This window comes from Pteronotus mesoamericanus, unplaced genomic scaffold (assembly GCF_021234165.1).
Source record: "Pteronotus mesoamericanus isolate MK-2021 breed Mesoamerican mustached bat unplaced genomic scaffold, CSHL_Meso_final contig_27, whole genome shotgun sequence".
NCBI classification, from domain to species: Eukaryota; Metazoa; Chordata; class Mammalia; order Chiroptera; family Mormoopidae; genus Pteronotus; species Pteronotus mesoamericanus.
The window spans coordinates 20326728-20352442 of NW_026555115.1; the positions used below are offsets into that span (position 1 = coordinate 20326728).

The 25715-nt window shown below is 38.8% G+C and overlaps 1 protein-coding gene across 3 annotated transcripts in view; it reads right to left on the reverse strand.

Annotated features, from left to right (window-relative positions):
* The window catches only part of APOD (apolipoprotein D), a 251879-nt gene that overhangs the window by 221618 nt on the left and 4546 nt on the right, over positions 1-25715 (reverse strand). For 2 of the 3 annotated variants that reach the window (XM_054575098.1, XM_054575097.1), the window contains 3 exons: positions 21389-21510; positions 17920-18008; positions 14756-15244 (listed from right to left, as the gene is read on the reverse strand). In XM_054575098.1, the coding sequence (XP_054431073.1) occupies positions 15009-15244; positions 17920-18008; positions 21389-21510 (447 nt within the window). In that variant the 3' untranslated portion in view covers positions 14756-15008. Of the gene's footprint in view, positions 1-14755; positions 15245-17919; positions 18009-21388; positions 21511-25715 lie in introns of those variants that run through there. The other variant, XR_008529288.1, reaches the window with a different exon arrangement.

Genomic DNA, 25715 nt, shown 5'->3' on the forward strand with positions numbered 1-25715 from the left:
ATTTTTTTCTCATTTGAGAAATATTTATTAAGTAAACATCATGCCAAACAGTACACTGTATGCACAATGATGTGGAAGACATGATTCTTGTCCTTAAAGATAAGCTCATAGTTTAATGAAGAAATTTAAAATAAAGAATTACCAGACTAGTCTTGGCTGGTGTGGCTCGGTGGACTGAGAACCAGCCTGTGAACTGAAAGACTGGAGGATCGATTCCCAGTCAGGGCACATGCCTGGGTTGCTGGCTAGGTACCCAGCTGGAGGCATGCAAGAGGCAACTGATTGATGTTTCTCTCATACAAGGATGTTTCTCTCCTTCTTTTTCTCCCTCCCTTCCCCTCTCTCTAAAAATAAATACATAAAATCTTAAAAAAAAAAAAAAAGAAATACCAGATTAGAAGGTAAATGACTTAAATGCACATACAGTATTTATAAGCATGGAAACATGAACACAGGGAAATGGTTGGTCTGTTAGTTTCCTGTGGCCTCTGTAAGAAAGCACCACCAACTGAATGGCTTAAAACAACAGAAATTTATTCTCTCACAGTTCTGGGTCTAGAAGTCTGAAATCAAAGTGTTAGCAGGGCTATGCTCCCTCTGAGACTCTGAGTATAATTCTTCCTTCCTATTTCTGGCTTCAATTGTGAGCCACCAGCTCTTTGGTATTCTTTAGCTTGCAGGTGCCTCCAATGTCATATGGTGTTCTTCCTGCATGTTTCTGTCTTCATAAGGCATTTTCTTCTTAAAAGGACACTAGTCATATTGGATTAGGATGTACCCTAATGACTGCATCTTAACTTGATTAAATATGCAAAGATTGTATTTTCTTTATTTCCCTTACCTTTTAAAATGGTTTTTATTGTTTTTATGTTTTCTTACTATAGAATGAATACCTCCTAATTGTGGAAAAAAGTTAAAAAATACATAAAAAAAGAGAAAAAATTATTATTATTTTTATTTTGAAGTACATTTGTCTCCATTTTCCCACCACCACTTTCCCCTATCCCACTCACCCCTACCTCCCACACTCAATCCTTCCCCACTTTGGCTTTGTCCGTGGCTCCTTTATACATGATCTTCGATTTGACCCTTCCCTTTCTTTTCCCCATTACCCACCTCCACCTCCCCTCTTGTTACTGTTGGTTTGTTTTTTCTTTCAATGTTGCTGGTTATACTTTTCTTGCTTCTTTGTTTTGTTGATTAGGTTCCACTTATAGATGAAATCATATGGTATTTTTTATTCACCCCCTGGCTTATTTCCCTTAGCATAGTGCTCTCCAGTTCCATCCATGCTGTTGTGAGAGTAGTAGCTCTTTCTTTCTTTCTGCTGCATAGTATCCCATTGTGTACATGTACCATGGTTTTTTTATCTACTCATTCATTGATGGGCACTTAGGTTGTTTCCAGCATTTGGCTACTCTAAGTTGTGCTGCTATGAACATTGGGGTGCATAAGTTCTTTTGAATTGGTGTTTCAGGGTTCTTAGGGTATAATCCCAGCAGTGGAATTGCTGGGTCAAAAGGAAGCTCCATTTTTAGATTTTTGAGGAAATTCCAAACTGTTTTCCACAGTGGCTGCACCAGTCCTCATTCCCACCAACAGTGTACTAGGGTTCCCTTTTCTCCACCTCACCAGCACTTGTTGTTTGTTGATTTGTTTATAATGGCCATTGTGACTGGTGTGAAGTGGTATCTCATTGTGGTTTTAATTTGCATTTCTCTGATGGCTAGTGTTGCTGAACATCCTTTCGTATGTTTCTGGGCCCTGTGTATGTCCTCCTTGGAGAAGTGTCTGTTCAGGTCCTCTGCCCATATTTCAACTGGATTGTTTCTCTTCCTGGAGTGGAGTTGTGTTAGTTCTTTATTTATTTTGGAGATCAAATTCCTGTCTGAGGTATTCATTGGCAAGTATGTTTTTCCATATGGTGGGTTCCCTTTTAATTTTGCTGATGTTTTCTTTAGCCGTGTAGAGCTTCTTATTTTGATCAAGTCCCATTTGGTTAGTCTTTCCTCTATGTCCCTTGCTCTACGGGACGTATCGGTGAAAATATTGCTGCATGGAATATCTGAGATTTTCCTGCCTATGTTCTCCTCTAGGACTTTTATAGTGTCATGACTTATATTTAAGTCTTTTATCCATCTTGAGTTTATTTTTGTGTATGGTGTAAGTTGGTGGTCGAATTTCAAATTTTTGTAGGTAGCTGTCCAGCTCTCCCAACACCATTTGTTGAAGAGTCTATTTTTACTCTACTTTATGCTCCTGCCTGCTTTGTCAAATATTAATTGACTATAGAGACATGGGTTTATTTATGGGCTCTCTATTCTGTTCCATTGATCTGTGTGTCTGTTCTTATGCCAGAACCAGACTGTTTTGACTGTTTTGATTACAGTGGCCTTGTAATATAGTTTTATGTCAGGTTCTACTTTGTTCTTCTTTCTCAAATTGCTGCAGCTATTCGGGGTCATTTATGGTTCCATATAAATTTTTGAAATGTTTGTTTTATATCTGTGAAATAGGTCATTGGTATTTTAATAGAGATTGTGTTGACTCTCTAAATTGCTTTGGGTAGTATGGACATTTTGATGATGTTAATTCTTCCAAACCATGAACATGGTAGATGCTTCCATTTATTTGTGTCTTCCTTCATTTCTTTTTTCCATGTTGTGTAGCTTTCTCAGTACAGGTCTTTTACCTCCTTGGTTAAGTTTATTCCTAGGTATTTTATTTTCTTGTTGCTATAGCAATTGGGATTTTTTCCCTGATTTCTGATTCTGATATTTCATTGTTGGTGTACAAAAATGCCTTCAATTTCTGAATGTTGACATTGTGTCCCGCTGTTTTGCCAAATTCACTTACTAGGTCGAGTAGTGTTTTGGTGGAGTCTATAGGGTTTTCTATGTACACTATCATGTCAACTGTAAACATTGACAGTTTTATTTCCTTCTGTCCAATTTGGATGCCTTTTTTTATTTTTATTGTCTGATTGCTGTGGCTAGGACTTCCAATACTACATTGAAAGAAGTGGTGAAAGCAGACAACCTTGTCTTGTTCCCAATCTTAGTGGGAAAGCTTTTAGTGTTTGCCCATTGAGTATGATGTTGGCTGTAGGTTTTTTGTATATAGCCTTTATTATGTTTGAGGTATGCCCTCTTTACTCCCACTGTGTTGAGTATTTTGATCACAAATGGGTGCTATAACTTATTCAATGCTTTTTCTGTATCTGCTGATATAATCATGTGATTTTTGTCTTTCCTTTTGTTTATGTGATGTATTATATTTATTGATTTGCAAATATTGAACCATCATTGCATCCCTGTGATGAATCCCACTTGTTCATGGTGGATGATCTTTTTAATGTATTGCTGGATGCGGTTTGCCAATATTTTGTTGAGGATTTTAGTGTCTATGTTCATCAGTGATACTGGTCTGTAGTTTTCTTTCTTTGTTGTGTCTTTATCTGGTTTTGGGATTTGGATGATCCTGACCTCATAAAAAGAGTTTGGGAGTCTTCCCTCTATTGGATGTTTGAAATAATCTGAGAAGGATAAGAGTTAGCTCTTCCTTAAATGTTTTGTAGAATTCTCCTTTGAAACCATCTGGCCTGGGGCTTTTTTGTTCCGGGAGTTCTTTGATTACTGCTTTGATTTCACCAGCTGTTATCGGTCTGTTCAGGCTTTATGCTCCTTCTTCATCAGTGTTGGAAGTTATATTTTTCTAGAAATGTGTCCCTTTCATTGAGGTTTTCAAATTTCTTTGCATATACTTGTTTGTAATAATTTCTTAGAATCCTTCATATTTCTGTGGTATCAGTTGTTATTTCTCTTCTTTCATTTCTGATTTTATTAATTTGGGTCCTCTCCCTTTTTTTCTTGATGAGTCTGCTTAAAAGGTTGTTGATTTTGTTTATCTTTTCAAAGAACCAGCCCCTGGATTTGTTGATCCTTCGAATTGTTCTTTTAGTCTCTGTATCTTTTAATTCTGCCCTACTCTTGGTTATTTCCTCCCTTCTACTCACTCTGGCCTTTTATGTTGTTGTTAAATTAACACTTTAGAATCCAGTATATTATTTAGTGATTTTGAGACATTTATTAATGGTAAACAAATGGGAAATAACAGCCACAGAGAAGTAACAATACCATTTATTTAATGTTGCAAATCCATCATGAACTAATTGGAAATATAAAGTCAAATATACTTTTGGTCAAATTATTTTTTAAGTGTTTAAAATTCCAAAACAATAGGAATAAAGAATAGGACAGCTTTTAAAAAATGTACTCAAAAGGGAATTGACTTTTGAGCCAGGTTCCACACCTACTTATGTGTTAACTTCACTCCTCCCTCCATACTACAAATTGAGAAACAAAAATTGGTAAGACAGGGTTTCTTCCCGTAAAGCCCTCACCATGAAAGAGTCAGGCTGGCCAACCAACAGCTAAGTTCAAGGAGACAATTTAAAGCTTACACACTGGATTTGTTTTTGTAGGCAGTAATTCTAAGAATAAGAATGGCTGCCTTCCTGCCAAAGCTAATATGTGAGCTGCTGATGTTCTTAGGCATAATTCAGATAATGAATAAAACCAATCCTCAGGGCAGATAACTGAAAACATTGCATTGGTTACCAATCCTTGTTCCTCAGGCAGAAAATTACTATGTTATTTCTTGGTTGTATTGAATTTGGTGGCTTAAAATGATGTTTCCCAGGATGTTCTATCGATTCTGTTTTTAGAAAGTTGTTCTACTACCTGAATAGTTTCCTTTTATTATTCTGAAATAATATTCTTTATTTTAAATTGCTTTGTTTTGTGATTTTTTTCAGTTTTGCATTTACCATTATTCTGTACTGAAAATGATCTATTAGGAAGCTACCCAATAGTTGCTCTTTGTGACTTTAAAGGGAAATGTCTTTCTTTAAGATGGCGATGGAAGTATATAATACAACACTAGGCATAATTAATATCAGTTAATGATGAGGTTGAGAGCTAAGAAAGATTCTTTAAGATAGGCTGTTCTTTAACAAATCACTGATCTTTATAGAGTCTCCCATTGCTGTGATAATTCTTTCACTGTTGGTTGGCAGTGAACTTACTTATAGGAAAATATGGCACCACAGGGATTTTATTTGTTTGAACTGAAAAAAAATTCTTTATCCTTTCAGTGACAGGAGGTGATAACTTTGCTATTATAATTCAAATCAGCTTTCAGAATTGGTAGCATTTTCAAGGAGAAAGAATTAAGAAAGGACGAATGAATGACCTGGTTTATACTTTCTATAACATACAGAGAGAAAATGAGAACTGGACACATGTAAAACATTCAGATTTATTAAGAAATTAGGAAAGTTTCTCAATCAATGTATTTGTGGAGAGCAGGACCAATAAAATGGCATTGGTCCAATCAAGATAGCATAAAGTATATAAGACAAAGTGGAACCACTCATGTCAACCAAAATGGCTGTCAGTCAGCCATGACACTTTGGTTCAAGAGGGAAACTACCTAAGCTAGCAGATGCACTTGGCAAGGAGACACACTTAAGGTATCTGCACATGTGATCAGAGCATACACATCTGGCAAGGAGATATACCTAACATATCTGCACATGTGATCAGAATAGTTATATCTGCAGAGCGGAACCACCCATAGGTAGGCTTCTGGGGAAATTCCACACCTGCCATCAGTGGTGCTAGGACATTTATAGAAAAGACCCAGAAGAATGGAGTACTCCACTTTCAAGGTATAACTGAGGCTGGTTCCAGACCACTGCTGAGACAGCTGAGCTCCACACACCAGAGTACCGCTCCATGCCACACTGATCTCCCTTGGCATTGGCCACCAGAGGCTCTGCCCTGATGAACTGAAGACTTTGTGTGCCCTGTTGTCCTCCTGACTCCAGAGATCCTTCCTTGCAAGACACCAAGAACTACCTTGCCCGCCGTGATGTCTCCTGGACCTGCAGACTGAGACTCTAGGACTCATGTTCATTATCTCCCATTGGTTGCTGTATGTGTGGGTTATATTTCTCTTAGATTGTTACAGTGTGAGTAGGATATTAATGTATGTTGATGTTCTACTTTGAGTGAACCTGCATTTGAGAAAAGCTGAGTGAATAGCATAGTTAGTGTGTGTGACTCTAGTCTATTCCTTGGTGCTGGGCTGCTCAGCAGGCAGCTAGCCAAGCAGTTACCCAGCTGACTTATTGGAAAGACTATATCATGAACCTACACTCCTGCCATATTAAATATGTAAAATCAGTCAAATACTGGTTTCAAATGACTAGGAGTCAGCAGAGTATCATGGGAAGAGAGGAAGTGGGTATTAGAAGCTCTTTTCTTCATGTTTCCTATGATGTCTTTGTCCAGATGGCCCTAGACTCTGGGAAGGTCAACCCCTGCTTCCTGTTAAAGTTGCCCCTTAACCATATGAAACAATATTCCTAATGCTAAAAATAACCAGACTCTGAGTCCAAGACTTCATGTTGACCATCTTGTGTACCTGGTAGCCTTGGGGAGCAGGACATCCTCTCACACAACTCTAGAAACAAAGAATTATAGCGTAATATAGTGAAAGTTGCCTCCTTAATTATTCCTTGAATATAACTGCCTGTGCAGTGATTATTGATTTGCTAAATGTAACACTGACTTTGTACCATAGTTTTTTATTTCCTGGAGACAAAAATATATTCCTTGGAGGAGGTATTTTGTTGTTTTATATGTGGAGGAAAGGAACAAAATGAGTTAAAAACCTCCAAAGCATCCTGTGAGGAAATTACTTCTTTGATAGAAATTAGGGTCCACACTCAAGTTGTATATATAGCTAGTCATAGTTTTGTTCAAGTCATTTCACTTTGCTGGGTTTCAGTTTCTCCAGCTTGAAAAGGAATGTGCATCTGATGGGGATAATATTTCACAGGTAAAAGTGGGAACATAGTAGGAATAGCAAACTGGGAAGCAATCTTAGCCGAATATGTTGAGGCATACAAATATAGGATTTTTATGTTTATTTGGGTTTTGTTTCCACTTCTGTGATTGCCAAAGCTAATATGTGAGTTGTTGGTGTTCTTAGGGCATTTATTCAGCCTCTGCATACAGTCATTTTAGGGTCCTAGGGCATTTATTCAGCCTCTGTATATAGTCATTTATTTGTTCATTCACTCAGTAAAATTTTATTGAATGTCTAATATGTGTGAGGTACTATCTTAAGATCTGAGGATATAAGAATGCACACACAAAAAAGAGTAAGGTCCTTGTCTTCATAGAGCCTACATTACAGTGGTAGAGATGGATAATAAATACACAAACAAATAAGTAAACATGATAATTGTAGATTGTGAAATTTGGTGAAAAAGAAATAAAAAGGGTGATGGGATGGAAGGTTACTGGGACAATTTCTTTCCTGTAGATGCCTGTAGATTTCCTGTAGATGCCATCTAAGCTAAGACTTGAGATATAAAATACCAACAACCTTTACTTCTAAGCCTGCCAAGATAGAGATGTTATTCATATTATTAATTCATAGGTACAAAAATGACCCATCTAGGCTTTTCTCCATGCATGGTACTTGACAAAATGCCCTTAGGCAGAATGCCAGATATGTGAGCCTCACTTTTGTAGATTTCCATAATATTTTCCAGTAGTGTTGGTTGTGGCCATTCCAACCACTCCTTCCTTTGAGGAGGGAGGGTGCAGAGAATTCTCTGACTTTGTGGTTCATGTCCTGGCCTCATGAGCCTTGCACGGACCAGGCCACAGGCAAAATAATTAATATGAGCTTGGTCACAGTGGAAATGTGACTAAGGAGGCAAGAGTGGCCACCTGCTTCCTCTGGTCCATTATAGTCAGAGAGCTCCTGAGCCCATGTGTTATTTACTGGGGTCCAAGCTTACTTACAGACTACTGGCAGCTCTTTTGACCTGGGAGGGGTTGAGACAGTAGGTTTAGATTAAAAGTAGGTGAATTTCACAGCTGTCTATGTAACACGACTGGAATTTTTTCCCCTGACCTGTCCTCAACGCTTGAAATTCTATTGCTAGAAGTTGGCAATAATCCACTCAGTTTTGAAAGTTTTTTGTGTTTTAGTCTTCAGGCCTCATTAATTGTTGGCAAAGGTGCCACTCTTTAAAATTGTAATTTAATATCTTCAAGGGACTCACAAAAGTTTCTAAAAATGATAAGGGTCAGATTTTAGATATCATATTCTGGATCTCATTTTATGCAGAATTGCCTCCCTCTAAAATGACAGATTTATATACCTTACTCTTAGAGCTTGACTCCTAGTCTTCTACCTTTCCCATTACACTTGCTCTGCAGCCTCCTGAAGATCCGTCTTTCCATGAGAAGTTTATGATCTTTATCTGACGTAAGACATATGCACAAATAATTATAACCCAAGGTCATGATCTGTGTCTGACATAAGACATATGCACATTTAACTGTAACTTATGGTGGAAAGTCATGAGTCTATGTCTACTATCTCCTGCCACTCAGCTGCAAATGCCCTCCTTCCTAAAGATATCAGGTCCTAATCATTGAAACCTGTAAATATTAAATTTAGAGGAATGATCTTTGCAGATGTGATTAAGTTAAGGGTCTTGAGATAGGGAGATTATCCTGAATTATACAGATGGGCCCTAAATGCCATTACAAGTGTCTATATAAGAGATAAAAAGAGAAAGATTTCAAACATGCATGTGCACACACAGAGATGCACACACATGAGAATGTCTTGTGATTACAGGGCAGAAAGATATTTAAAGTTTGTAGTGATGTGGCCATAAAACAAGGAATGCTGGAAGCCACCAGAAGCTGAAAGATGAAAGGAACAGATCTCCCCTAGAGTCTCCAGAGGGAACACCTCCTGTCCACACCTTCATTCTAGCCTAGTGATAATAATTTTGGACTTTTGGCTTCCAGAACTGTGAAAGCATACATTTTTGTTGTATTAAGCCACCAGGTTTGCGGTAATTTGTTACAACCACAGGAAACTGATAAATTATTATGTCAATAGAAGCCACCTGTGTTTCCCCACTCACTTGCAAACCCTTCTCTTTATCCCCTGGAGGTAACCAGGACCTTGAATTTGGTGTTATTTTCTAACTTCATTATACTTTTATTAAATATCTATTATTCTGAAATATGTCATTCTAGATAAAACATCATATTATATCATTCTGCATATTGTTTTTATCTTTCTGTATATTTTAACTTATATATAAATATGTATATTTTATAAATTATATATATTGACACACAGAGCTCTACTTTGTTTTCACGGTTGCTTTGTATTCTGTGTGTGTGTGTCTGTGTGTGTGTGTGTGTGTGTGTGTACTACAATTTTAAAATCAGTTCTTCTGTTGGTGGACATTTAGGTTGTTTCTAGTTTCTTGGTCTTTCGGACAGAGATGCCATGAACATTTTTTGCACATATCTCCTTGTACTCATATGCAAGAGTGTTTCTAGGATATTTACCAGAGTATAGAATTACTAGATGAAAGGTGTATCATCTCTGTCAGATTTTGTCAAATTTCTCTGAAAAATATTGAAGTACACTTTATGGGTTGGATTTTGACAGATGGAGATTTCAGTAAGAGAAATGATGTATACCAAATGTGTAGAGCCGGAAGACACAGAGAGTGATAAATAGTTCTCTTTGACAAAGTAGTGGTTCTCAGATGAGGCATGAAAGCAAATCTAGTTTGCTTAGGGGAATTCTTTGCAGTCTCTGCATTCTTTTGCTCACTCTCTCATGTTTTGGTTGAGAAGCAGTATACTGGTACCTGAGAAAGAGCAGAGAGAAAAGAGGAGGGAAGTCTGGGCAGGAAGGGCCACTGAGAGGACTGATATGTCAAGCAGGAGAGTACATGTCAATCAGGGAGCACCAAAAATGACTGAGCAATATCTGAGCACTTACCTGTCTGCAAGTATCTAGAGGCATCATTAGGACTTTAGCACCCTTAGGTTGAGAGATCAGGAATAAAGGTTTATGTAATTGACCATGTGTATCAAGCTCTGACAGCACTTGTCTCAAGTTTCCTTCCAACCTTGCTCATTGAAGAGTCATTTTATAATTCAATGAGCTATTGCTCCCTGGGTCACTGGATCATTGAACGTTGTGGAAGAGCTGGCTTAAGGTTGGCATTTTTATATTTTAATTATAATTATCAACCTAGGAAAATTAAGGAGAATTAAATAAAATACTTGCAATGCAATCATTTGAATATAACATGTTATATTGGCATAATGTGTGTATTCTAATGGAAAAACATATACATCCAAGTAATGTATAGTATAAAAAAAGACATATTCATTTAAAAACAGAAAAATGTGTGTATGTGTGTACTTGATAAGGATTAGAAGGTGGTACAAAACGATGCAAAGAGTTGGTTTTTTAAGTGTTTGGCTAATTTTTCCTAAAAAGGTGCAGATACTCCTTCTTTCTTTTTAAGCAAAAATTATACTTTATTAACCAGATACAAAACCATAGAACTATAAATGTTTGACCTGGAAGAGTCCTTAGAGGTACCTCATCTATTTTGGCTCTTTCAATGTTGACATGCAAGTGATGCCACAGGCCTGGAGGGGAAAAGATCTGTTGGAGTAACAGGCTAACTAGTCCAGGGCTGGAATAGCACTAAATCCCATCCAAGCACATTTTCCACCACAGTTCCTCCCTGCATTACCAAGAGTTCAGATTACCTTATTCTGCTGGAAAACATTAGATAACCTTTTTTTTTAAAAGGAGATTTTATTTATTTATTTTGAGAGAGAGGGGAAAGAAGGGAGAAAGAGAGGGAAAGAAACATTGATGTGTGAGAGAAACATTGATTGGTTGCCTCTCACACACCCCCGACAGGGGACCTGGCCTGCAACCCGGGCACGTGCCCTGAGGAATCAAACTGGCAACCTTTTGGTCTGCAGGCTGGTGCTCAATCCACTGAGCCATACCAGCCAGGGACAGGTAGCTCTTGAACAGTCTATTTTGATTTCATATTTGGTATTTAGTTAAAATACTGATTTTAGCATTAAAGTTGACCATATTTAACAAGTGTTAAATTTTAAAATAATTTTTCATAGTTTTCAAGGTGAATGGTCTTTTTTAAAAATTTTTTATAAGATAATACAATGTTTAGACAACTGTGGAAATAAAAATTTTCTAAATTACTTGATATCTGCCTTCATGTCTTCTAGAAGTGGATGGAGGAGCTTGTTGGTAGTAAAGATTGCTTTAATAACACACCCTATATTCACAAATCAAACCATCATCTCAGCTGTATTTAGAGTGTGGTGGGATGGGAGAATAGTCCAGAAAAGCCTTGAAGTCTGAGAGAATTGTTGGAAGAAGAGGCCTATTTCTTTGGGACTTAACAGTAGACTTGCCAGAGAATCACATTGACCTAGGAGGAAGTTTTAGGGTCTAAAGTTTTGGGCCTACATTACAAACACCAATAACATTTTTTAAAAAAGGGAAAAAAAAATCACCTTGTAATTCTACCACTCTAAGACACTAATGGCTTTCATTTTCTTCTGTTCACTTTTAATCCTTGATTTTATGCGATCATTTCATGTAATTTTAAATAACAGTTAAAATTCTGCATCCTTTAACTCAACATTATATTATGAACATTTGTCTTAGGGCTATTTTGGGTGCAAGGAACATTCACTTTGTCAAGTTAAATTATCTCAGAAAAAAAAGGTATGCGTGCGTGTGTGTGTGTGTGTGTGTGTGTGTGTGTCCCTAATCTTACAGAAATGCAAGGACAGTAACCTAAGCAGTGAAGTTCCACAGGAATTGGAACTGCGGCTGGAAAACCATCAGCTACTGAAGTTGTTCTGTCAGGGGCCTTCAGTGGGGTTCCTGCTTATCTTTGCATTTCTGTTCTGTATTCTCATAATTTCAGATGTGCATTGCCAATAATGGCTACCCTAAACTACATGACTTTAGAGTTCCACAGTTTTTAATCATCTCTCTCTAGATGTTTTATAGTCAAATCCTGAGTTGATTGGCCTAATTTACCTTTTCCATTCAGTTAGACCACAAACATCAGAGGTTTCTGCTCAGCCTTGGATTGGCTGTCACCAAGTGGATACACCTTGGCCCAATTGCGCATGGCAGGTGAGGTGGAACACATACTATCGATGTTAGCTCTGCAGACAGCAAGGTCATATGCAGAAACAACACCCTCTCCCCTAGCAGTGAGTGTGGGTAGGTAGGCACCAGCTCCCATATGGTTGTGTAGTCCTCATAACTACAATTTTTTTAAAAAGGTTTTATTTATTTATTTTTGGATAGGAGAAGGGAGGGAGAGAGGGAAACATCAATGTGTGGTTGCCTCTAGAGTGCCACCTACTGGGGGCCTGGTCCGCAACCCAGGCATGTGCCCTGACGGAATCAAACCAGTGACCCTTTGGTTCACAGGCTGATGCTTAATCCACTGAGTCACACCAGCCAGGGCAATATCTACAAATTTTAATGAATGCCCAACATTATATCAAATGGCTGTTCCTTAATTTATGATCCCATTCCTCTGTTGTTTTAGTCTAGCTCTTTTCAGTTTGGGGGCTACAAGTAAAACTAAGATGAACATTTGTGTATGCATTGTTCCCTTCATCTAGATTATTTAAAATAATCTTTGTTTATTATTTTTATTATTATTTTTAAAGTCCTCACCCAAGAGTATGTCCATTAATTTGTTTTTTAATAGAGAGAAATGAGGGAAGAGAGAGAGAGAAACATCAATGTGAGAAAAACATCAATCAGTTGCCTCCTGTATGTGCCTGGATTGGGGATCAAACCTGCAACCTAAGTATGTGCCCTGACTGGGAATTGAACCTGCAGCCTTTTGGTGTATGGGACTATGCTCCAACCAACTGAGCCATCTGGCCAGAGGGATAGTCTTTAAATTACATAGAGATTGAATTCTCTCAGCACCTTTGGTTTGTTTGTTTGTTTGTTTGTTTAAAAAGTGCATTTGCTAGAGATTTACATGTAGGTAGTTTTGGGCAAAATAATAGGCTGTGATAACTGGGATTTGCTTCAAAACACTTTAGGAAAAAAACTGGGGGTAGTGGATGATAGTTAAAACAAGGTTAGTGAAACACTGATGACTGTTGAAACTGAAGATGGTACAGGGGGATTTATTAAATACTACTGTCTTTATTTTGTTGTTTTCCTCCCACTTTCCCTCTCTTCCTCTCCCTTCTGGATTTTTTTGCCCCCTTCCCCCCCACGTTTCTTTTAGATATTTGCTGCCTCATGCTGCCCTCTAGATTCACATTTTTTCCCCCTCAGAATCAGTCATCCCTGATACCTGCTTCACAGTTTCCTTTATCAAAAACTTCAAGTCCACCCTTCTATCCAACCATTCAGTAATTTGTTCACATAAAAAAATTCTGAGCTTCTGTTTTGGGCAAGACACTAGAACAGGTGCAAAGTGTAGTCACTTTCATTGTTTTACGTGTTGCCAGATAGCCGTTAAGAGTAATGCAATCACAACTTCTTTTGTACTATAAGAAATATATAGGCACCTTAACACTCTTGGGAAGAGCTGTATTTTATAAGAGAAGCCAAGTGCTCTCTGGTGGGGTAGGTAGTGAGAGAAAGCCCAGGGCCCAGCGGCAGGCAGAGCTGAGAAGGGAGGGTCTTCTCCTTCAATACCTGCATTCTCCCTACTGCCTTTTTGCCCAGTGTTTTTCAGCCTTTAAGAATTTCAAACCTGGTGGGGCGGCGGCGGGGGGCGGGGGAGGCAGAGACAAATGTATTTGAAAAAATAAATTAAAATTAAATTAAAAAAAAGGAATTTCAAACCTGGAACTACATTTTGAGATCATATTTATTTAGTAAAATGAAAACTATATATATTAAGATCCTTGGAATTTTTGTAACCTTTAACATAAAGCATTAAAGAGTCTCTAGTGCTTAAGGAAATTAATATTTTATATTCATGTTGAAAAAGTACAAATCAAATCAAATGGCTTAACTTTCTATTCATTTCTCAAAGCATTAGTAGATTATAAATGTTATGTGAGCTAAATGAAATGTAGGATAATAATTCTGGGGTCTTTCTGATTTTGAAAGTCACAATAAAAAATAACAACCCCAAGGTAGGTCCTGACTCCCTGAAGTTGGAACACCTGGAGGTGTGACTGTACAACCTTGTGGGTACCTGTGTCTTGCAGGGTTTGAGACTTTCTTAGAGCTCCTGTGGCTTCTTCACATGCCTCTACCTTTGCATTCTTCATCTTGGGTTATAATTTTATTTTAACTTGTCATTCTCCCTTACTGGTCTGTGATCCTCTGTGGGAGGACAGAGATTCTATACTTTTCAATGCCTGGAATGCAGTTGGGCCTCAGTTAAATATGAGTTGAATAAAAAATCCCCTCCCTCCCCCGAAAAAGCCGTTTTCTTTTAAAAATGCCCATAAGTCCTCCCCCAATAGACTCACTTCATTCTTGTACAGATCCCAAGATGGTCCTATTCTTCTGCCCAACTCTGAGGACGTCCTGATGACAAAGTAAATGCTTCAAGGAAACTGCCTGCCAGAAACTCAAAAGCCCAAAATGGTCCCCCTGCAAAAGAGTGCCTAATGTAGAAGGGGGCACCCGCTGGGTCATTGAGAATATGCCTTCATCTTTCTCTTTCCAGAAACAGGGTGGTTAACCTTCGAACTTAAACTGTTCAGTGCTTAGTTTTTTCAACATAACTGATTAAGGATTTCCAAGTACAAGTTAGTAATTAAAAATCCACAAATGATTCAATTCAAAATTTACTGTGAGAACAGCAAGTCAGCAAAAGTTTATTATTAGGCACACAAGGTAACAGGGTAGTATATGGTTAAGTGCTTGGGCCAACTCTCCTTGAGTTCCTCTCCACCGGCTTCTGCCATCAAATTTCCCTTCAGTATTTGCAGTGGTTTCCCTTGGTGGGTTGGTTTGTTGTTATGAGAGGAGGGTGGGATGGGGAAAAGGCAAATCAAAAGGAGGAACATGGGGTGAATGCAGCCTCCCTTTAGAGCCTGTTACAGGAACTCGGGGCAGTTCACGTGATCCGTGATAGTCATTTTCTCGATGTCAATGTTATTAGAGGTCAGGATATCTTTTAGATGCGTCACTGTTTCTAGAGGGAGATAAGGGTTTCTTCCCATGATCCAAACATGATCTAAGTGAAACAGCCAAATGATTGTGGTACAGGAGTACACGAGGGCGTAGTTCTCGTAGTCGGTGGCCAGGACCCAGTACGGAGCTGACGGCATCACTGAGAACCAGAGGAGGGCAGTATTATGAAGGACCAGAGTAATAGAAACCTTCATCTTTAGGACCTGGAAGTCACTTTCTGGGGTCCTGGTTCTTCTAGATCAGTGGTTCTTAATTCTGGCTTCATGTGGAAACCATATGGGCACTTTGAAAAATAACTGTCCCACTCCCACTTGTAATTCTAATATGCAGCCAGAGTTCAGAGCTAACATTCTGGATCTTCCCTGATAGGATCTGGTAGCAGGGTGGTCTCAGGAAGCCCATAGTAACTGCTGAGTTTGGCTGGACCCCCTAGACTGACAGGTTGTACTTAGCACCAATGCATATGGAGTTGCTACTTAGCAAAGCAGAGTCAAGAATGCAAGGTCAGGGGCCTCAAGCTTTCTAAGTTGGTACCAGCCAGCTTCCTATAGAACTTGACCGAGGGAGGACGCAAGGGCTAACATTGGTTTCTTTGTTTTTCTTCCTGCCTGCTCTTTGAAAATCCTCCCATTCTTAAGACTATGGTAAATTAGGTGGCAACAGGTTATAAGCTTTTCCTTACAAAAGGTCTATAAGGATTCATTGATTGATACCTGCATAGCATTGAAAGCCCAAAATTAAAAGGGTCCATAAGAGGAGAGGTGGGGTATTTACACTCTCTATCTGAACCCAGAAATTTCCTCTGTGAATTTGACCTCCACAGCCAAGCTTCAAGTGAAGGAAACGGATAGCATAGCTTGTTAAATTCAAGTGGAAGATGAACCCGCATGGGAGAGAGATGTGTGCTGACCTCATGAGAACAAAAGACTTGCACACATATGCAGTCCTAGGTGATTTGCTTTCCTGAGTTTTAAGCATCTTACCCCCTCCACTCAAAAATAATTTCACTGTTGCCAAGTTGAACCAGAGCTAAGCTGCTGGACAAAGAAGGCAGTGTGAGTGTGGTTAGAGTTTGGCTGGGGATCAAGGACCCAGATGATTATCAGGACCACCCAAGAGGATTAGTTCAGATGACCACCCACTAAAGTACCTCCTACCTCTCACTTTCTATCTGTTTACAAATATAAAACAGAAAAAGACATGGAGGATGTCTGGATGGAAGCCTGGACAAGGCTGCAGGAGCTAAACTGAGTATTGTTTCTCACTTACATTTCTAGCATGGTTGGCGTCACCTGCCTGGCTCACTCATGAGAGCATATATTCATATATATCTGCTACTGTTGAATTGCAATTGCTTTGTGTATTCCACCTGGACTGAGAGCTTTTCAGCCCTAAGTGACATGTCAGCAACAACATTGTGCCCCACTTTGCACACCCTCAGGCATACACATTCTGTCTTCCTCCCTATAGGGTCTAGCACCCAAGCATAAATTTACCCAGATATTTTCCTTTTAGTAAAGAAAACTTCTATGTCTCCATTAGAAAACTTTGACAGTCTCTTATTTCTCATGGAAGAACATTCAAACTCTCCAACATGACATTAGAGACCTACCCCACCTCCACCCCCAGTCTTGTCTCCTATGCCATGGAACCTTCAGGCCTTTTTTCATGCCATTCCCTCCACTTGGAACATCCTTTCCCATAATTTCCCATACACCCTGCAAAACCCAATGCAAATATCTAATCCCTTCAACTACAATAAATCTCTTCCTCCTCTGCTTCCCCAGTCACCCTTGCCCCTTTCAGTTCCTGTTGAAAGCTTCCTTATGAAGATTGTACACATACCATTTGACCTTGACTCCCATCCCCATCCCTCAGTTGAAAGTTTGGATACCTAGGTTTTAGTCCCTCTAATTAGTCCAGTGACCGTGCCTATATCACCTAGCTTTTCTTTACCTCACTTTCTTATTTGTAGAAGTCACAAGAGAAACTGACCTGTACAAAGCCCTTTACAACTTACAGAGCATGTGTTATCTAATTTATCTTCACAACAGTAAGGGTAGATGTGAAATTAATTGCCCATGGTCGTATGTGTGGGAGGAACTGTTCTCTCTTCCTCTCAGTATTCCTATCTCGGTCTGTAGAATAAGAAATTCCTCTCTGCCCCACTCTAGGTCCTTCATCTGTGGGGGAATGGAGGAGGAGGGTAGTGATTTCTCTTGCATCTAGTGACTTCAAGAACTGCCCCAAGCACTTTTGGCATTAGAAAACCTCACAGTTCTGAGCTGAATCCTCCAGTGTATCTGTATCAGCAACAAAACTAACGTGTGATGCTTTCCCTGTTGCCTACGTGCATTCCTCAGTTAGCCCAGAATTCAGAGGGTGAATGCCTGTGATTATATATCTCTCCGGGACCCCAACAATTACTTTCACTCTTGTCAGTCTCTTATCTCTATGCTTTTGTACGTGTTAGTTGTTCTGCTAATAACTATTCATTTTTCAGGCTTTAGTTTCCACTAGGAAACAAGACTGGATTGGACCTCCTACTGCTTCAATCTCTGCTTCCTCTGTTGAAAATCTCACTGTAGTTTTATAGTAAACTGCCTGGGACAAGGGTCAGCCCTGTCTTCCTCATCATTGCATCTCCAGCTACTTGCCTGTTACCTGGAATATGGTAAGTTCATAATAAATAATTCCACATTGATTCATAATGGATTACACTCAGATGTGACATGAGTGCTCTGGCCCAGGGCTCTAATCCTCAGTGTGCCTATCTCCTGTCCCTGAAACCTTCTGAGAGAAGCAAATACTTACACCAGAAAAACTTCACTTCCAGCTTGGCAGGCTCTGTGAGGTTGACCGGGGAGGCTTCACCTTCAATTTGATTCACAGTTCCATCAGATCTACAATGAGTTAAAAAATAACCTGAACTCACTGAAAGCCAAAAATCAATGAAAGGCAAGATTTGTTACACTAAGAACTATAGTGACCACATTATGATTTCTGGTTAGAGGGGATCTTGAAGGCAGGTTAGACTCCTGTAGTTTCATTCTTTCCCTTTTACTTTGCGACTGTCTCTGACACCAAGCGGAGGAAGATAGACTTGAGGTGATGAGCAGCAGCGATCGCAATGCTCCAGGACTGGATACTATGTTAGGCCCTTGCACTTTGACACTGTCTTTTGGACTGTATGCAATGGTCTGCAAAGCTTCAGGAAAAGGAAGTAAAAATAGAAAGGAAAAGCCAACAAAATAATGCAGTACACTAAGAATTCACTTTTAAAAAATGAATTACCTCTTAAAAAACAAGACTAAGCCAAAGAAAGAAAAAACAGGAACAGACTTGATTCCTCAAAATAATGCAAAACATGAAGTCAGGAGATATGCAAGACCCTCTTTTGGCCATGTGACATCATCTTTCCCGTAAAAGAGTTCATACACATGAACTCTGAGGCCCCTTCCAGTTTAGCAAGCTTCTGATTGTGTGTGGGAAGTTTTGATGTAGGGCCAGGTAAAAGCAAGTGGTAAGCAAACATTTACCTTATTTCAGTGATTTGTGGGTGCATTCAGATCTCAGAGATAATGAATATGAAGAAATGTGCATCTTACAATTAATACCATCCTACACTTAAAATTGGCAGTGTCATTTCTTTCTTACTGGTGCAAGATAAAATGGTATAAATATAAAAGCGATGGTCTTAGGTTGTATGAAAAATTTGTACTTTTTTGAGGGGAGCTGACTCCATTCCTGGAAAACTCCCAGGGACCCCGTGGGCCCAGGGCAGAAGGGAAAGACCTGGGGATGGAGGCAGCACACATGGCAGGTGCTCAGACATCAGGGGGTTCTTCTTAGAAAGTCAGGAGAGGAGCTGCTTGTTTATCAGTCCTCAAGGGGACAAACTAAAATTAGAGGAGCAAGAGTATGTGTCAGAAAGTCAGTAGGCTATGGTTAGTGGTGATGAATGTCCTGGAAACCATACTATAAGCACCAGGGAAGGGAGGGTAGGAAATGTACTCGGATGGACCTGGGTGCATTGTCTGTTTGTCATTGAATAGGGCCGGAGACAGCCCTGCTCTCTGACCTGGAACTCAGCCATTGGGAAGATGGTCCATTTCTATCTGCACACAGTTGCTTAGCAACAAACCAATCTTTTCCCATCAGGCTTTTCCTCTTTTCACTATCATTTGCATTCTGCCCCAGAACACTTTTTAGAATACCCGTTTCTGATCATAAACTCACTTGTTCATGGGAAAATGCATGGATGTTTTCAAGGGTAGCAGCAGATCGACAATAATAGGAAGTATTTATTAAATGATTGCTATATGCCAAATACTGGTCTAACTGCTATACGTGCTGCCTCACTCTTGCTCACAAAGACTTTCTGGGTGAGGTGCTATGATTATTGCCATTTTACTTAGGTAGACAGGGAGGCCTAGAGGATTATTACAAGTAACCGAACATGAGGTCATTAGTAAGTGTTAGAACAAGGATTTGAAAATGGGCAGCTTTTCTCAAAAGCCTGAGCCCTTCAGCTCCCAACCCTGTGTCAGCTGCTTTGTCCTGCCAATTCCCTGACACTGGCTAAAGTTTTGCTCAGACTCCCTGCTGTGGTTTCCACTCGCTCTGCAGTATTCCTGGAAGGAGAATCTAGAACTAGCAAACTTTTCTTCACATCTCTTTGTACCTTAACCAGGTGTGATCCTAGAGGTAGAGTGACCTAACGCTCAGGATCTCGGCCAACTCCAAAGGAGAGGTAGGGGATCACATAGGTGTCGGGATTTGTGTCATTGTCTGACTCTTGGTCTTCAAATGGGACAGAAGATTTGCAATAAAGTCATTGCAACTGCAGGGCCTGCAAAATTCCTGTGAGATCTTCTGGGAGTCTACATCTCCATTCTTGCAGCCCTTCCTGGGCACTGAAATGAGCTGAACTTTTCCCTAGAGGTCCTCAATATCCTTACTTTGTTTCTTTGGTTTATGGAGAGTCAGAGAGTCAACCCATTGTGCTTTGGCTCACAAGAAGCTTAGTGGGTGGTAGGATGGCCTCAGAAAATCCTTCTGACTCTAAGTAACTTCCAGGATGGGCTGTTTTCTTGGAGGTGAACACAATTTTCAGATCCTCTAAGGAACTGGAAGAACAACCTTATGTACCCACCTTTTCTTTTTTCTGTCTCTGGTTCTCTTCCCCTGGGTTGGAATCTCAGCTTTGTTATTTACAAGCTGTGTGACACTTGGGCAAATTACTTCACTTCTCTGTACCTCAGTTTCTATATCCATAAAAATGGGGTTAATAATAGGACTACTTCAGGATTGTTTTGGGATTAAATCAATATACAGGGTGGAGCAAAATTGGGTTTACAGTTGTGAGTATGTGAAACACAGAGTTTATTCTTCTATCATTATTTATTAATTATTGCATTATTTTCCATACCAACAATTGTAAACCTACCTTTGCCCATCCTGTATATACATACCCATACATAGAGGTAGTTACACATGTGTATATACATATTCACACAGAATAGTGCCTTGCACATAGGAAATAATTAAAAACTGTTAGTTACTATTTTTCTTGTTGCTCTTATCTTTGTTGATAGAGGGTGGGTAGGAGTTTTCCTGAGTCTTTTTTAATTTTATGGTTGCTTTTCAAAGTGTGAATTTGGGGGTCAAACATCAATCTGTAAGAAGCCCTCAGTAATAGGAAAGTACACTTCTATAGGATATCCTATTCACATAACCTAGAGTGCAACTACTTACGTATTTGATCCTAAATGTATTTAACCATTAGAAAAGGGGTCTTCTAATGGTTAAAGCTGTCTGGAGATGGGATAAACTGACATGGATGGTGATGAGCGCCCAGTTTCCTAGAGGCATCAAGCAAAGCTGGCTGCGCTGTCAGTAGATGATAAAGAAAAGGCTTCTCTCTTGGTTTGGAGGTAAGACAAGATGGTCCCCGATGTCCTTTGCTACCAGAGTCTTCATTTACAGTGAGAACAGGAACCTGCAGTTTGGGTTACCACTGAGTCCCTAGTGCCTCTCACAGGATCCAGTGCCAAATACATGGTCAGCAAGTGGTCATGGAAATGAGTGAATGACTTCTAATCCCCACTGTACTGCCTGCCAAAAGCTCTCCTCTCAAGGCCTGTTGTGAGCAGGCAGTCCAGACCTGGCAATACTCAAATCCTCCCTTAACTAGACTGCAAGGACACCTAGTCACACCAGGACCGTTCTCTGCAGGGTTGGCTCCAGGATATGCAATGCCTTTGAAACCACAGCTACTCACCTCAGCTCCTGGTTTACCACTTTGATGTTTCCATTTTCCATTAGTGAGTAGTTGGCTTGGATGCAGCTGCCCTTCTCAAAGCTCACTGGGATCTTCTCAATTTCATACCATCTTCCAAGATACTGCAGAGACAACAAATAGAGCAAAACCCTGTGGCTCTCTGGGGACCAGCAAACTCTTTTCCTTTGTTGTCTTTCAGAGCAGAGCCCTTTCTTGGGGGAAACCAGGAAAAATGGACTGCATTGTTTCCAGTAGCAACTGAGCAAGATATTGATTCAAAGGGGAATAAGTGAATCGGATGTGTGGGCACTGGCTGAATGCCACATTCTATTCCTAAGGTGCTCTTTACTTAGATACACTCTCAGTGTCCACTTCAGCCAAAATCTATGTGAAATTTGAAGCTCTGTTGAAGGAAGAGATTATTCTAGATCAGCGATTTTCAACGTATGTGTGCAAGAATTTTTAAAACACACAATACCTTACTATTTACTTGGGGACACAGGCCTCCTTCCCCATAGATTGTCAAATAAAAATATGATAACAGCTAAAATAACAATAGCTACCGTGTGTGAATGAATCAAAATTATACCTATTTTTTGTCAGACCAGCAAAAAAAAAAAATATATTTTTTTTGGTGTGCCACAGAATTTTAGTAATTAGTTTACATGTGCTATGAGATTGAAAAAGTTGAAAATCGCTGGTCTGGGTGATGTAAGGTGCCATCTCAAATGTTTTATGATTCTTTGAGGCACCTTTGAATTGTGTACAAAGTCAGATATGTTCACCATGAGATTATAGCGGTGGTTGAATTCTTCTCATAGAACCTCACACAGGGGGTTGGTCACAAAGGCTTTTGGCAGATGATCAGGATTTTTTAAAATCCTCACCAGAAGACATTTTGTTTTTCATTGCTTTTAGAGAGAGAGAAACATTGATGGGAGAGAGAAGCATTGATTAGTCACCTCCCCTACATGCCTGGATCAAGATCATATGTGTCCGCACCTGAACAGAGATGCAAACCCACAGCCTAGGTATGTGCCCTGATCAGAAATTGAACCTGCAACTCTTTTGGTTACAGGATGACACTCCAGCCAAATGAACCACACCAACCAAGGCAGGTGATCAGGATATAGATGGCCTGTATTATTCTTCCACTGGAAGCGTGCTCTCAGTTCATAACTTCGGTGTACACAGGCAACTTTAAAGGAAGTGTGCAACTGTGTGGGTGAGGACAGGCACTCTCCTGTGTCCATATATTGCCTTGCACAGAGACTGAATTAATGTACAACTTTTATGGACTATGATTTGGCAATACCTAGCAAAATTAAATATACACATAGTCTTTGGCCTAGCCAATTCATGTCTGGAAATGTATTCTCTGATAATTAGAAATGATGTGTATGTAAGATTATTTATTGCAGTACAATCTGTAGTAATAAAAGACAGGAAACAGTTTCAGTGAGCATTAGTAGGGGATGGGTAAATAAGTAATGACATTTATACAGTGTAATGTTATACATCTTCTTTTAAAAGAGTAATATGAAATTATCTCTAAGATACAGTTAATAAAAAGACCAATGGTATATATATTAAGCTACAGTTTGTGTAAAAATTAGAGAGTTATTAGTTTTTTATTCCTCCTGTAATAAATTGCTGTAAGCTTAAAACAACACAAATTTACTTTCTCATAGTTCTGGAGGTCAGAAGTCTGACATGGGTCTCACTGGGCTAAGAGCAAGATATTGTCAAGGCTAAGTTCCTTTCCAGAGGCTCTAGTGAAGAATCTGTTTTCTTGCTTTGTTTCAGGTTCTAGAGTCTCAATTTCTTTATCTACATAGGGAAATGAAATATTTAAAAAGAATCCTGGAAAGGAAGAAGTATAACTGTCTCTATTTGCAGATGACATGATTTTGTAAATAGAAAATCCTAATGAATCCATACACATACAAAAACTACTAGAACTCATAAAGGAATTCATCAAGATTAAAGTATAGAAGATCAGTATAGAGAAATCAAATACATTTCTAAACTTACAATGAGCAATCTGCAAGTTAAATTAAGAAAATTCCATTTACAATAACATCAAAAGAATAATACTTAGAAATAAGTTTAAGCAAAGAAACATAAAACTTGTACTCTGAAAACTGCATTTCTGGAAAAAATTAAAGAAGGTCTAAATAAATGGAAAGGTATCTTAAATTCATAAGTTGGAAGACTTGAGATTGTTAAGATAGCAATTGATGCACACACAGATTTAATGTAACCTCTATTAAAACTCCCAATAGGCTTCTTTGCAGAAATTGAAAAACTAATCTTAAAATTCATACAGAGATGCAAAGGACCCAAAATAGCTGAAAGAAAAAAGTTGGAAGACTCATACATTCTGATTTCAAAACCTAACTACAGAGCTATAGCAATCAAGACTGTATCATACTGGCATAAGGATAACCAAATAGATCAACAGAATAGAATTGAGAGTCCAAAAATAAACCCTTACATATATGGCCAATTGATTTTTGACAAGAATGCCAGGACTATTCAATGAGGAAAGAATAGTCTTCTCAACAAATAGTTCTGGGGCAACTGCATATCCACATGTGAAAGGACAAGTTGGATCCCTATATCATACTACGTACAAAATTTAACTTAAAACAGATCACTGACTGAGATTTAAAAATCTTGAGTAGAAAATATAGTAGTAAATCTCTATAACCCTGGATTAGGCAATGGTTTTTTAGATATGATGCCAAAAGCACGAGCAAAAAAAGAAAAAAAATAGATAAATTATACTTCGTTAATATTAAAAATGTACATGTATCCATAAAATAAAAAGACAATCCATGGAATGGGAAAAAATTTGCCAATCACATATTTGATAGGAATTTGTATGTAGAAGATATAAAGAACTCATATCTCAATAATTAAAAGATAAATAACCCACTTGAAAAATGAGCAAGGGACTTAAACAGGCACATCTCCAATAAGCACATGAAAAAATGCTCAACATCATTTGCTGTCAAGGGAATGCAAATCAAAACCACTATGAGATAACACTTCATATCCACTAAAAAGGCTATAGTCAGAAAGATGACAGTAAAAAGTGTGGGCAGAGTTATGGAAAACTTAGAATTATACACTCCTGGTGAGAATGTAAAATGGTGCGGGTCTTTTGGAAAAAAGTCTTGACAGTTTCTCAAAAGGTTAAACACAGTTACCATATGACCTAGTAATTCTATTCCTAGGTATATACTCTGGAAAACTGAGAATACATGTCCACAAAAACAAACAAGGAAACAAAAAAATCTTGGACATGAATGCTCATAGCAGCATTATTCCTGATGCTCAAAAAGTGTAAAAAGCTCAAATGATGAACAGATGGGTAAAATGTGGTATAATCCATACAGTAGAATATTATTTGGTAATAAAAAGAAATGAAGTACTGATACATACTACAACATGGAAGAACCTTGAGCACATTATGTTGGTAAAAGAAGTCAGTCACAAAAGACCTATTATATGATTTCACTGTCCAGAATAGGCAAATTCATACATAGAGAAAGTAGATTATTTACTGCCTGGAGCAGAGAATATTGGAGGGAAGTGGGGAATAACTGCTAAAGGGTATGGAGTTTTTTTTGAGATGATGGAAATGTTCTAAAATTGACTGTATTGATGATTTTTATACTAAAAACCACTCTAAACCAGTAAATTATATAGTATATGGATTATATCACAGTAAAACTTCCTTTTTCATTTTTCAAAGAATTCTTGTAAATATAGATCAATTGTAATTTCCAAAGTATCTTGGGATTTTTACTCCAAAACTGAAATGGAACTCAAATTCTCTGAATTTTTTTCTGTAAAGCCTCCTATACCTTAATAAAGGAATTAGCCCTTAATAGTTAATGGAGAAAGTCAACGTAGACTTCGGTGTACTGTATCTCCCTTCCCTGCTCCATCCCCTTCAGGCTTTGAGCTCTCTTCCCTCATTCTTTACCTAATCCGTGCTCTAAGAGGTCCCAAGACTCATTCATACTGAAGTGTGAGTGACTGATAGCATCAATGTTCCTCACAAGTAAATTTCTCCTTAAAATAGAGAGATCCAAACTTCTACTAAGGAGAATATGTCTTAATAGGGAGATTCTAGGCATGAGCTGGCAGTAACGTGAGACTCTAAGTCATGTCATCCAATAGCTGCCTCTTTCTGCTGTTCCATCCCGCTGGCCACCCCGATTTCCAGTAAGGCTGGGCCTAATTTGAGGAAGAAAAGCCTTACATAGGGGAGCTGGTTATATTGATATCTCTTTATTGTGGGTAACAAAAAGGT